The sequence below is a fragment of the Acinonyx jubatus genome, chromosome B1 (assembly GCF_027475565.1).
Source record: "Acinonyx jubatus isolate Ajub_Pintada_27869175 chromosome B1, VMU_Ajub_asm_v1.0, whole genome shotgun sequence".
Taxonomy (NCBI): domain Eukaryota; kingdom Metazoa; phylum Chordata; class Mammalia; order Carnivora; family Felidae; genus Acinonyx; species Acinonyx jubatus.
This window is the reverse complement of record NC_069382.1, coordinates 67095863-67110205: the sequence shown is the minus strand read 5'-3', so window position 1 is coordinate 67110205 and position 14343 is coordinate 67095863. Positions and strand designations below refer to the sequence as shown.

Here is a 14343-nt window from a genome sequence, read left to right as displayed (position 1 = left end):
ACCTTCAAATTTATGGCTAGCAGTAAAATAAAAATAGGGTTAATGCTGGATGAAAAAAGAATGTAGGTAGTACAACTGACTCTTCAGAAATATTTCAGTGACACTTATTTGTCTTCTCCCCATTTCTTCCTAGTTCCACTTTCACCCACAACTTCTCTCACTTCATTGCTAATTAATGTAGAAAAGAGGTCAGTTCCAGGCCTGTCATTGGTATAATTCGGTCATCAAAGTTAACTCTTTCTTTGTCTCTAAGATTTGCTATTATGTGATCAAAGTGGTATCTCTACATTTTCTTATTCAAATCCCAAATTTTTGCCAAGAAACCCAACCTTTTTATCCTTACATAAAATATGGCATTTGTTTGTTTGTTTATTTATTTATAATCTCTACATCCAACATGGGGCTTGAACTCACAACCCCAAGATCAAGAGTTAGATGCTCCTCTGAGCCAGCGAGGCACCCCAGCTATTTTAACTATTTAAGGTGTATGACTCAATGGCATTAATTACAATCATACTTGTGCAACTGTCACCACTACCTGTTTCCAAAATTTATGTTCCATAGCTCTGAACAGAACCTCTGTAACCATTAAGCATTCCTACAACCCCCAATAATCTATAGTCCACTTTCTGTCCTTATGAATTTTCCTGTTTTATATATTTCATATAAGTAGAATCTTACAGTATATGTCATTTTGTGAGTGGTTTGTTGCACTTAGCATGATACTTTCAAGGCTTATGCAGGCTGCAGCATGTATCACAACTTCAGTCCTTTTAATGGCTGAATAATATTTCATCGCATGTGTTTATCACGTTTTGTTTACATATGTTTAATATGTTGATGAACATTTGCGTTGTTTGTACCTTTTGGCTATTGTGAATAATGCTTTAGTGAACTTGAATGTACACATATCTGTTTGAGTCCTTGTTTTCAGTACTTTTGAGTGTTTATCTAGGAGTGGAATTGCTGGGTCATATGGTAATTCTCTGTTTAGCTTTTTGAGGAAGCACCAGACTGTTCCACAGGGACTGCACCACTTTATACTCCTACCAGAAAAAATATAAGAGGGGCGCCTGGGTGGCGCAGTCGGTTAAGAGTCCGACTTCAGCCAGGTCACGATCTCGCGGTCCGTGAGTTCGAGCCCCACGTCAGGCTCTGGGCTGATGGCTCGGAGCCTGGAGCCTGTTTCCGATTCTGTGTCTCCCTCTCTCTCTGCCCCTCCCCTGTTCATGCTCTGTCTCTCTCTGTCCCAAAAATAAATAAAAACGTTGAAAAAAAAATTTAAAAAAAAATTAAAAAAAAGAAAAAATATAAGAGTTCCAAGTTCTCTGAATCCTCTTTAAAACTTGCTATTTTTTAAAAAGTTATAACCATATTAGTATCTCATTCACATCTATCATCAGGTGTGAATTGGTATCTCATTGTGGTTTTGATTTGCTTTTCTTTAATGATTCAGAATGTTGATCAGCTTTTCATGTGTTTATTGGCCATGTGTATACCTTCTTGGAAAAATGTCTAGTCAGGTACTTTGCTCATTTTTTAATTAGGCAAATTTAATTTTTTAATTTGTCTTTGTTGTTGAGTTGTAGAGGTTCTTTATATATTCTGTATATTAAACACTTCTCAAATGTATTGTTGCAAATACTTCCTCCCATTCTGTAGATTGTCGTTTCAGCTTCTTGATAATGTCCTTTGATGCACACAAGTTTTTAATTTTCCTTTTGCTGCTTGTGCTTTTAGTGTCATATTTAAGAATCCATTGCCAAACCATAAAACAGACTCTAAACTATAGAGAACAAACTCCTGGTTGCTAGAGGAGAGGTGGGCAGGGGGATGTGTTAAATAGGTGATGGGTATTTAGGAGGGTTGTGATGAGCACTGTATGTATGTTTAAGTGATGAATCACTAAATCCTACACCTGAAATTACTACTACACTGTATGTTAACTGACTGGAATTTAAATAAAAACTTGGAAGTAAAAAAAAAAAAAAATCCATTGCCAGATCCAATGTCATGAAGATTTATCCCAGTTTTTTTTTTTTTTTTTTCCTAAGAGTTTTGTGGTGTGGGCTTTTTAAATTTAGGTCAGTGATCCATTTTCAGTTAATTTTTATATGTGGTGAGAGGTATGGGTTCAACTTCTTTTTTTCTATGTGGAAATACAATTGTCCCAGCACATTTGTTGAAGGGACTGTTCTTCCCTCATTGACTGAGCTTGGCACCCTTGTCAGTATCAGTTAGCTATAGATACATGGGTTTATTTCTGGACTCTCAATTTTGTTTCATTGGTTTATTTGTCTGCACTTCAGCCAGTACCACACTATTTTGATAACTATAGCTTTGGTGTAAGTTTTCAAATCAAAAGTGTGAGTCCTCCAACTTTGTTCTTTTTCAAGTCTGTTTTGGCTAAGTAGGCCTGTTGCAGTTTTATTTGCAAGAATTTGAAGATTGGCTTTTTGGGATTTTGATAGGGATTGCATTGAATCTATAGATCGCTTTGTGTAGTCTCTTATAAGACTTAATAATTAATAATAAAAAAAGAACGCATTTGATAGGACTAATTGTCCATTTCTGCAGTGGTACCAAGAAGCATTTGGAGCAGAATACAGTCACATAGCTTTGAAATAATCCTTACCGATTTATGACTTTTCTTTCTTTCTTTCTTCCCTCCCTTCCCTTCCCCTCTCCTTCACTCTTTCTTTTAAATTTCTTACTTTTATTGAAACCCTTAAGGATTATAGGTATATTTTTTAAGTTGCCCATGTTCTTATTTGATTTGTATCATTTATAAATTTTCTTAAATCATAATTTTAGAAACATTTAAGTTTCCAACTTTCAGCTGCTATTAGTAAGACTGAAGAAGTGTTTAAATTTGTGCCTCTGATCTTACAAAAAGTCCTTTGGAATTCCTTAATTTTTTTGTTGGGAACTTTTCAGTTCTGTGTTTTTCCCCTTAGAAGCTTTGCTAGGAGAATGCTATATCATAGGTTTTACATGGTTTGCTATAAGAGTAGGTATAGTAATTTCCATTTTTAGAAATTACTTCCTAGTGTATTCATCATTTTGAGGTTTTTGTGTACTATTTGTCATTTATTATGTTAGTACTTACTGTGCTAATGCTTTAAAGATGTCTAGATTTCATGTATGTCTTTTAACTAAAACATGAGAACCCCTTGTTGTTTAATGTCATATTAAATGGTGTATGCATTTGATCTGTTTTCACAAAGGATATTTCATTGTATAGAGTGGATCCTCTGATTACTGCTTTCTTGCACTCACATAAAACTAAAAGATGAAATGTCTTGTACTTTATTCTTACTGACTTTGTTTTGTGCTTTACTGTCTAAACATCTATGTCATTTGCATGCCTGCAGATTTCTCTCCATTTCTTTCCACTAAATTTTAAAGAACTGATCTCAATACCATCTAGGGTGGAGCTTATATGTTGCTATCTGGTGTCCTTTTTTAGCTCTATACTTATGTTTCAGAACTAAGTTTCTATTTATTTATTTATTTATTTATTTATTTATTTATTTATTTATACATTTATTTCTGAGAGCCAGAGATAAGCGTGAGTGGGGGAGGGGCAGAGAGGGAGACACAGAATCCGAAGCAGGTTCCAGGATGTGAGCTGTCAACACAGAGCCTGTTGCGGGGCCTGAACCCACGAACCGCGAGACTGCGAGATCATGACCTGAGCTGAAGTCATACGCTTAACCGACTGAGCCACCCAGGCGCCTCTATTTTTATTTTTTTTAATGTGTATTTATTTTTGAGAGAAAGAGTGAGTGAAAGAGTGTGTGAATAGAGGAAGGGCAGAGAGAGAGATGGAGACACAGAATCTGAAGCAGGGTCTAGACTCTGAGCTGTCAGCACAGAGCCCAATGTGGGGCTCTATCCCACAAACCACGAGATCATGACCTGAGCCGAAGTCAGCCGTTCAACTGACTGAGCCACCCAGGCACCCCCAGAACTGGGTTTTTAAAACAGTGTGTAGAACACGGTCCAAGATTTTTTAAAAACTTAGTAAATAATGATATTTATTTACTTTTGTTTACATATTTATTGTTTCAAAGTATCACAGAGGAAAAGCGAATGTATTTTGTGGACTTAATTTCTAGCTAGCATTTTTCAGTACTTTGTTCATCCTAACTTACAGCTTCTGGTCTGTAAGCAAAGAGTAAGTCATCTTTGCATTAGAGACAAGAGGTCTAGTCATTAGGCCTAGTACGTGCATTCATGACCTACTATTTGGCTCTTTTGAGGCTATTGTACTTCTAGGTTGTTGGCTGGGTTTGAAATCATAGATTGTTGGATGAATGAAATAATATATTCTCCTTTGCTAGAATGTGTTCTGTGTGCATTTGCCTTTTCTGCTGAGTGTATTCTGCTGAGTGTATTCAAGGAATTACCTGAGGGCGAGTGTTATTTTTCCTGCAGTTCACGTATTTGTGATGGTCAGTAGAACTTGAGTCTTCTGTGGCTGCAAAAGGAGTTTCATCAGATTCTGGTGTATCTCTTTTCCCAAAAGACTCTTATGGAGATATTTTTGAATAGCACATTTTAGGGGAGGCAAACTTTTCATCTCCAAAGTAATAGTGTTTGTGCAAATGAATATGTGATTGTTGTCCTACCATAAAATTCTGTTGAGCTAATGACTACTTTGTACAAGGATTTACACCTTTAATTCTGAAGTAGGGAGAGTTGTTTGTACAGAATTAGGCATAAAATAGTGACTACCATATTGTTTGTGTAGACATTTCCCCTTTTGTTGCTGAAATTTGTAAGCCATTCTAACAGGTTTTTATTTTTATTGAGTATTATATACACGTTGCATGCATTCTAAACTTTTTTTTTTTTACTATTTGAAATTTTGAAACAGGAAAATCATTCAATCATTATGTTTCTAAAACATTATTATTATGTTGTCCAGTGCTATAATTTAATAAAATAGAATAAAAATTAGAGTTACAGTAGAGAACAAACTGACAGTTACCAGAGGGGGGGGTGGGTTGGGGGATGGAGGAAATGGATGATAGGGACCAAGGAGGGCACTTGTGATGAGTGCTGGGTGATATATGGAAGCAGTGAATCACTATATTGTATATCTGAAACTAATATGACACTGTATGTTAACTAGCTGGAATTTAAATAAAAACCTGAAAAAAAGAGTTACATAGTTGTGAGTTTCTTTAGATTTTAATGTTATTTTATTTAGAAATACACCTTAAACATATAATATATATTTTTACCTAGTCATGTAACAGGATTAAATGGGTGAAGATGGCATAAAACCTGCTACATATTTTACTAACATGTTGATAATTTTTTCATTTGTAGTGTATTATTAAATTATAAAGTTCATTGTAAAAAAATTAAACTGCAATCAGGTAGTTCAGAAACCAGAAAGAAATTTTTGTGTGTACTGAAGATTTTATGTCATTGTAGTGGTATTTAATTGTAAACTAAGGTAAGAATATTTAAAGATTTAGGTCATTTTAATTGCACGAGAAGTAATGTTCTGGATGGGTTTATTATATTTTCTTGCTAGTTTTTCCACTTTAAAAAAAGCACTCTAATATGAATGTCTGTGTATGTGTGCATGAATGTACATGTGAATATTTAAATAATTTTTTCATATATATGCCACATATAGTTTTTGATTTTTTATGAAACAGGATTAGTTGCTTGATAAAAAAGTTCTTTGGAAGAATTTTTTTTTTCTCAAAGATAAGCTATTAAAAATGTTTATTAAAAATGTCGATTGGAGGGAGGGGAGAATTTTGTAGTAGTAAATGGGTAGGAGTAGATGGTATATTAGAACAAGTCAGGACTAGCTAGCTTCACCAGGATTTTCTCCTCATGGTTCTAGTGTGAATATAGCTATGGCAGAATCACCTGCTGCAATGTTAAGGTGGGAGTTGTCACAGATAGGGCAAAGGTGCTATATCTGAGTTCCCTAGTGAAAAGTTTTCAGGAGAAATGGGCTTGTAATATGCACATCCACTTGAATTAAGGAAAAAATCTTAAGTTGAATACCTTGTCCTTACACTTATTTCGAATAAGTTGATTTGAAAATGTAGAAAAATTTAATATAGTTTTTAGGTAAAAGAAATGCTTAACTAAGTCAATTAAATTACAGAAGAAAATTTATATGCATTTTATACTTTGTATATTTTTATAGTTTGCCATTGATTCAGTTCCCATTAGAATGTTAGAATATTCTAAATTTTCACCTAGCTGGGAATAACTTGAAACAGCCTAACATACAGACATCTGGGTGGCTCAGTTGGTTAATTGTCCGACTCTTGGTTTCAGCTCAGGTCAGGATCCCACAGTTTGTGGGTTCAAGCCCCATGTTGGGCTCTGCACTGCCGCTGTTGGTGGGGAGCCTACTTGGGATTCTCTGTCTCCTCTCCCTTCCCCTCCCTGGCTCACGTACACACGATCTCTCTCCCTCTCTCTCTCTCTCTCTCTCTCTCTCTCTCTCTCTCTCAAAATAAATAAATGAACTTTAAAAAAAAAGTAAAACAAGCTAATATAAAACACATTCATACTGGTTTTCTGTTACTTACATTATTAATCTGGAAACATGATATTGGAATTTTTCAGAAAAATATATGTCTGAAATTTAAGAATTTGAATGGTTCCTGTTATTCTGTATAAATAATGGCGAAAGAGTTTCCCTTTCTCAGTGGTTGTTTTTGTTTTTATTATTTTATTTTATTTTTATTTATTTGGAGAGTTGGCCTAAATTTTCAATTTATATTTCATAAATCTTTTTTTTTTCTTCTTAGTTTTGGCAAGCGTTCTGCAGGAAGCTTTAGGCGTGGCTGTGAATGCATTGTTTTAGAGCCTTCTGAAATGATTGTGGTAAGAATACTTCTGTGAAGACTTTTTTTCCCTAAAAAAATTATAAAAATAAAAACACTTTTGCACAGTACTTATAATCATGTATTATAGATTTTATAGCTTTAGATATATTTATTCCATAATTTTTATTATGAATCTGAGTTCATAGTCATAATATTGTAATTATTTATAAGATTCAATGAAATGAAAAAGAAGACTCAAAAGGGGCAAGTACCTAAATGTTTTGTGCTTGAACTTTTGTTAAATCAATCTGTGATAATGCCATTTTACTTAAATTTGGGAATGATCTTTGAATTACAGGATTTTAGCTCTCTATTAATTGGAATGAGTAAGATACTTCAAATGAATCATAGTAATATGTATTCAGGCAACAGTTAGGATAAGGAAACCAATTCCTGTTTTTTATACATGTCTTGCAGTCTATATGTATATATTTTAAACTTTATTTTTTGAGAGAGAGTGCATGAGCAGAAGAGAGGGGTGGAGAGAGAGAGAGAGAGAGAGAGAGAGAGAGAGAGAGAGAGAGAGAGAAAGAGAGAAAGAATCTTATGGAGGCTCCACCCCGGTGTGGAGTCTGATGTGGGGCTTGATCTCACGATGGTGCGATCATGACCTGAGCCAAAATCAAGAGTCAGACACTTAACCAACTGAGCCATCCAGGTATCCTGGTCAATATATTTTTTAAATCCTGCAATTCAGTTAAAAAGAGAAATAAAGACCTCAACAGAGTGTTTAACCAGCGTACTAGTCCCCCAGTTTTCTGCCTAATATAGAAGATGATGGAAGGTTTTTATTCACATTTAATAAAGTATTTGGTAGAAGGCCATAAGTCTATTTTCAGAGAAGATTTGGGATTTTCCCCTATGATGTAGGAGAGGAATTCATCAGAATGAAAACTTCCTTGTCCAAGGGAGTGAAAATCTTTGGTAAAATTTCACAAAATTTACTCTTAAGTAAGAAAGTAACATGGTGGTAAGTAAAGATTTAGGATTAGAAAATGTGGGTAGTTACATAGGACTTTCCAGCAACAGGTCTTGGAAAGCATTTTAGGTATTTCCTAGAGATTTTGGCCTCTGTAAGTGCTATTTTGTGTTTCTCTGTGGGACTTTTGATATTTAAAATCCTATACTTGCCGATATTATACAAACTACTGGGTTTGCTAGTGGGCGAATAGTCTTAGAATCTTGCTATGCCTTGATTGTGAGCAATCACATTTTCATTATATAAGTATGAGGAGGATTGACCTAAAGTAACTTTTATTCCGGTTGGTCCATTCATCAGTTTCTAAAATGTTGAAAATGAGGAATTTTTTTTTTTAAATAACACTATTTATAAAAAAAAGAAACTGAATTCACAGATTGAAAGTAGGAAGAGAAACCCTAGTAACCTACCAAAGCCGTTCTGCTAACAGTCCAGCTTGAGTCATTTGGGATTTGGGGGTTTTTACAGATTTACTCATATACACCAGAGTTAAGACAATGGGGCCGTTGCTTTCATAATGCGAGGTAATGTATCCTGTGAGTTCTTTCACTAATAAATCACTACAAAGATTACTGAAAATATCCTTCCCTTTAAACTGCAGGAAATTCAAGAGTTACTCATATTGCCCTAAGTGGAACTGAAAATGCTTCTTCATAAAAGAAAAGTTACTCAAAACCAATTAGTTCCAGAGAAGTTCAAAAACGCTTAGTCTGTAAAGATAGTTTGTCTACAAATGTCTTTGCAAAATGAATGAATATGGACTTATCTGTAAGTTTTATTCTGTGTCTAATCTTAATATGGAATGTTGTATTTGAGGAAATAAATTTTTGTTTGTTTTTTTTTTCAGGTGGACTATATGGATGAAAATGAAGAGTATTTTCAGCGTCAAGCTTCTCATCGACAATCTCGAAGGAGATTTAGAAAAATCAACCAGAAAGGTGAAAGACAAACAATTATTGACACTGTGGATCCTTATCCTGTGGGCAAACCACCTTTGCCTCGAGGCTATCATACGGTAAGTTATTAAAGTATAATATTTTTATTTATCTTTAGTTTTTTTGTTTGGAATTTTGTGAAAAGACATTTGCATTTTCTACTTTAGAGGAATAATTCCTTTCTGTGATATACCTATCCAAAGTGTAGGTTTTGCTAGGAACACATAGAGTATGAAGAGTTTTAAAGAGCATTGAAATAAGAAATCAAAAGATATTGGCTAGCTTTTTTACTTATTAAAACGTCCTCTGAGGTTAGCTTTGTGATCAGCTATACAGTTGTAACTGGAATATTTTAAGTTCTTACCTTCATCTAAAATTTTACCCCCGCTCCCAGCCCCAATAACTGGTATCAGACTTATTTTTTTTAAAGGTAGATATATAAAAATTAAATGTTATTTTCATAGCTTTGCATACCACTGTGAGAATATTTCCTGAGATTTTTTTGTTTTTAATATGATGAAGTGAAAGCATAATTTGAAGGGATGCTTTTAAAAATCCCAATGTAAAGATGGTCTCAAGTACTTCTGATAGTTTCAAAGATCATTTTAAATGCTGCAGCCCACTTGATCGTCATTTATTTCATAATTATTTGAGAAGCTATTTTTATGTTTGAGGAAACCAAGGCACAGATAATGAGTGATTGTGTAAGACCCCAGTATATTCAGTTTTAAAACTTTATGTTTCTTATTCCTTTCTTTCTGCTTAACTACTCTATGCTTCTTTCCCCTGATGGCCAATCCAAAATAGTTGAGAAGATATTTTAGGATTTCTATTTTCAAAAAGAAAGTAACATGAGTTCTTACATATGTCATAATAAAGTCAAAAATGGTTTGTCTGTAGATATAATAACATTACATGGTAGTCATTATATGTGAAATTTTAAAATAAAAATGTAACATAAAAATAGATAATTGACAACTGTTTTGCATTTCTCATTTGTTTTCTTTACTTGCACTTTTTTTCTTTTTGCAAATAAGTATAAGTACAAAATACATGGGAAAATAAATATAGACTTAAAATTATATACTTAATTTTTAGTAACTTTTAGTGATAGGATATACTTTATACCTGCACTTCATATGTTTTATTTCTGAGAGCTCTTTGTGTGTGGATTTTTAAGCAGTTTTGACCACCAGCTACCCGCCTACTCCTCTCACTACCCATGCACTATTTTAATTTAACATGAATTTTATAGTTGAATCATTTCATTGAGCTCATGTGGAAAGGGTAGCTTTTTGCACATCATAAAGAGAGCTTTGTTTGTCCTTTGGAGAGATTTGGTGTTAAAAAAAAACAACCCATGAAAGGTTTTTTTGTTACCATTGTCTGTAAAAGAAGGTAGTATTTTTAGTGTTGATACAGGATCATGGAAGAAGGAAATTTGGATTAAAAATAGTTGTACATATTAATAGTTCCATATATTATAATATTTTAGTCTAGTACTAATATTGTTAATGTTCTTTCTGCTTTGGAATTATTTTTCCAAATGAGATTCCATACTAAGATAGTGGGAGTGTGAATTACTTAAAATCTATTGTTAACGCTGATTGGTTTAATTTTATAGTCCTATTTTCACACTTGAGTTGGGGGGATCATTTTATAACTGCTATTTTCTTTTATTTCCGTGTATTCCCCCTTTATGGAATACTTCACTCAATTTCCCTGCACGACTTCCCTTTTTTGATCTGTTGTATAAAAATGTGTGGGGCTTTTTATTATTACAAGATTACTTTTTTTTTTAATTTAATGGTTTTAAAAAAATACCGTACCTGGTCAACAGATACTTTTATGAGGGCAAAGTCAGTACTATGACGAAAGTTTAACTTGATTACTAATGGATCATGTGCTAGCTTACTAATTTGTGATATGTTGGTATTAATTTTACTAAATGAGTTCAGATTGGCAACAACATGGTCATAATGGAAAATATTGGATACTTATTTTGTGTGCAAGTTGTGTTTTAATTATATTTATATAATATTTATATTTTCATCTCAATACTTGATTTTAACCTATGAAAACAACAAAATCTTGTTTGTATATACGGTGCCACAGGATAAAAAGAATGAAATGAAAGTTATTCTTCATTAGCCATAAGTCATATTTACTTATTCTTAACAGAAATATTTCTTTTTGAAAGAATCCTAGTATTGTGGGACTGTGGGTGAAAAGTTTATTTAGAAGATGCATGATCGTACTTCACAGGTGATTTTAAATGATTTCAAATGCATTTCCAGTTGCATGGCTAAAAAACATGGAGAACATTATACGTATAGCCGATTCTGTATGGTCATACTTAACCTATATTTTAACATTATCTTCGTTTTGGCAGATGTACTATAGCATGTCTGATAATGTTCATCTTTTCCTTTCCTCCTTTATGGCACTCATTTCATTTTGGCTCAAAGGAATGCACTAAATCTCAGGTATTGTAATTTGTGTGTGGTCTCCTAATACTAACCCAAGTTTTTTGTGAGTTTGCATTGTAACTAATGAGTTTATAACATTGATGTGTTTGGCTTGGTCTTGTTCTTTTGTATTTTGCCCCGATTTAGTAAAATCTCTTAAAACGAAAGTGTCGCTGGTTTAGGTGATGGTACAGGCTGCTTTATTTGTGCAGATGTAGGGAGGAACTGTCCACCTTGTCCATCTTAGGTCCACTTAAGTGCCACCTAATTACTTTTAAGAATGAGTGGAAACAGTGTTCTTAACTAACATGATTTGCAAGGAAAGAAACGAAGAGAGAAAGACAGGTATGGGAACTCCATTAGTAACTTACCTTTATATTTTAAGTGATGTAGGTGGAAACCTTAAATTTCAGGAATCCCAATGTAAGAGTGTTGTGGGAGACCACTGGTAAAATTTTGGTCAAACAGAATAAAGGCTTAGTCAAAAAGGAAATGAGAATTTAAAATGGCTTGTGTTTTCTTATTTGCACTTGATATTTAACCAGATTTCATGCTTTATTTCATTCTATGTTTTAATCAAGAGGCCTATATTAATATCTTTGCTCATTTCTTTCATGCCGGCACATGACTAATTTATGATTGTTAGTGTTACTGTTTTGAAATTGTGGGTCAGATTGGGGTTATCAGAGAATTTGGAGTCAAGGAAGAAAAACTGATTTACCTCTGGACACTAATTGGTTAAGGAACTAGTAAAATTTTACAATTGTGTTTTCTTACTGCACAGGAAAAAGATCATGAATAATTTAATTCACATTAGAAGAAGTCTACTGTCAAGATAATATCTTTGGCTATTACAGTAACCTTGCTTGAAAACATGAAATATTTGTATAGGTTTTCAAATTAAAGTGAGGCAGTAACTTTATGTTCTGTGCAAGAGAATACATATTAAAATGCCACAGGTGTCATGACTGCTATATGGTACTTTAGAAACACTGCTAAATTTTAAATGATATGGTAAATCTTAAACATTTTCATTGTTTTTAAATTTAATAAAATTTTGATCTAATTATATAAATTTTTAAAATTGTGCCAGCATTTTGAGCTTTTGTCTGACAAAATTATACTTTAAGATCTAGAACTTTAATATTTCAAAAGATGCATCAGTATATAATTAATCTTTCTCTTTTTTAATATGAAAAATTACTGTTTAGTCTAATTCCCATTTAGAACTAAGAATCGAATTTAAAGTGTACGCTGAGTTACGATCTATAACTGATGTATACTCTTTAAAGTTAGATGTGTTGTAATGGTTTAAAACAGATTGTAATAGTTTCCTTCAGAAACATGAGTACACAAGTAGTCCATATAGGGTGTTTTCAAGACATGTTTTCAAGACATTTTTTCAAGGCAGGTGTGTGAGGTTTGCAGAGAGAATAAGCATTTTAAAATTCAGTGAGAAGGGAATATTGGAGATGGCTTTCATTAGAATTTTCTTACATTTCGATGAGTTGAGGTTGAGGCTGTATTTAAGATTGCCAGAAAATAGGATGTGGTATGAATTTTCAGTCTTAGAATGGATAAAATAATAGGCAGGGAGTAGATAAGGTTCTTGGCAGAGGCTAGAAGATTTAGGGTCAGCCTCTTTAGAGACTTGGGTCAAGTTTGTTTTGTCTTTCGGTTCAGAACACAGTAGAGGAAAAAAGCTTTGTGTATTTTACCCATAATTACAGGCCCTGCCTGTCAACATTTACAGGTAATTGATTCTAAGAGTTTGTGATTTATTTATTCGAGAAGATATTTAAGGGGAGGACTTAACTTACCTGACTGGCGTGTTGGGGAGACTGGTACATGCCTGTTCTGCCCTCTGTTTCTTTTATCTTAATGAAAAGAGAGCTATGCCGCCTTCTTAGTTTAGAAAGATTAAAAATTGTACAGAGAGAGTAGACTGAAGATTGAAGAAAACTTGTCCTCTCTATACCATGGCGGTTACGTCTAGCAACAGACATTTCAGCCTCGGATGGCTGAAAGAACTAAGATGCTCTCTGTGCTTTGCAGTTCTGATTGACTTTCCACTCCCACTCCTACTTACCCCAAAAAGAATGGGTCTGTTTTCTGCAAATTTGAAATGGGAGGATAACATAAAACATATTCATAAAGTTTCAATCAATGCAAAATTTTTGAAACAATGGAAACCTGTTGATCATATAAAAAGATACCTCCCCACACATTTTACTAGTAGTCCTTGTCTACAATATGAATATACACTTCAGAGCACTGTTTAGTAATTATGTAGTAAATTTTTCAGTAGATTACGCTTAGTTTAAGATTCTTGGTACAGATGTATAAAGGTAATAAAAAATACTGCATAAAATTATTAAGTTAATATAAGTTGAATACCATGTAACATGACAACATAATGGGAATAATTTTTTTGTTAATATAGTATCTATAAAATGGCACCAGTTGTAATAAGATTGATTCATGCATGAGGCTTATGGAAATGAGTCCCCTTATTTTATAAAGTTATTCTTTATAACAATATAAGACAATTTCTATTTCTTATAATGGTTATGTAATCATTCCTAGGTTATATCTTCTATATCTCTGAAGTAGGTTTTTTTTTTTTAAGAGATAGATTTAAGTTAGTATCATTTTCAATTAAGGACTTCTTGGTAAGTTTGGTTAGTTTCAAAAATGGTTAGATATTGAAACAAATGAAAAATTATAGTGTTTGTGTGATTATGCACACTTACGTGACAATAGTGTTTTTGACATGGGCTGTTTTTCTTGCATTAGAAATAGTATTTTCACTCATGTTAATGATTTTGCTTTTTCACCTATTTATTTAATTTTTTACTGAGGTGTTTTTAGTTTAATCCAACATTTCCTACTTAATAGTAAGAGAATATATCTTCACTAATATATCAGTGACTTGTAGATTTACTAAATTTCCTAGAATATTAAGGTCTTAGGATTTTAACTTATAACAATCAGTTCACATCATATTATACCTGACTATAATTTATTCATATGACATCTAAAAAATCTACGCTTATATACAAAATATTCAAATATGGGGGAAATTT

The 14343-nt window shown here is 33.1% G+C and overlaps 1 protein-coding gene across 12 annotated transcripts in view; it reads left to right on the top strand.

Annotated features, from left to right (window-relative positions):
* The window catches only part of RAPGEF2 (Rap guanine nucleotide exchange factor 2), a 246268-nt gene that overhangs the window by 120896 nt on the left and 111029 nt on the right, over positions 1-14343 (top strand). For 9 of the 12 annotated variants that reach the window (XM_053216762.1, XM_027068275.2, XM_027068254.2 and 6 more), the window contains 3 exons: positions 6798-6873; positions 8702-8869; positions 11258-11275. In XM_053216762.1, coding sequence (XP_053072737.1) covers positions 6798-6873; positions 8702-8869; positions 11258-11275 — 262 coding nt within the window. Of the gene's footprint in view, positions 1-6797; positions 6874-6952; positions 7354-7389; positions 8623-8701; positions 8870-11257; positions 11276-14343 lie in introns of those variants that run through there. The other 3 variants (XM_053216760.1, XM_053216765.1, XM_053216767.1) reach the window with 2 other exon arrangements.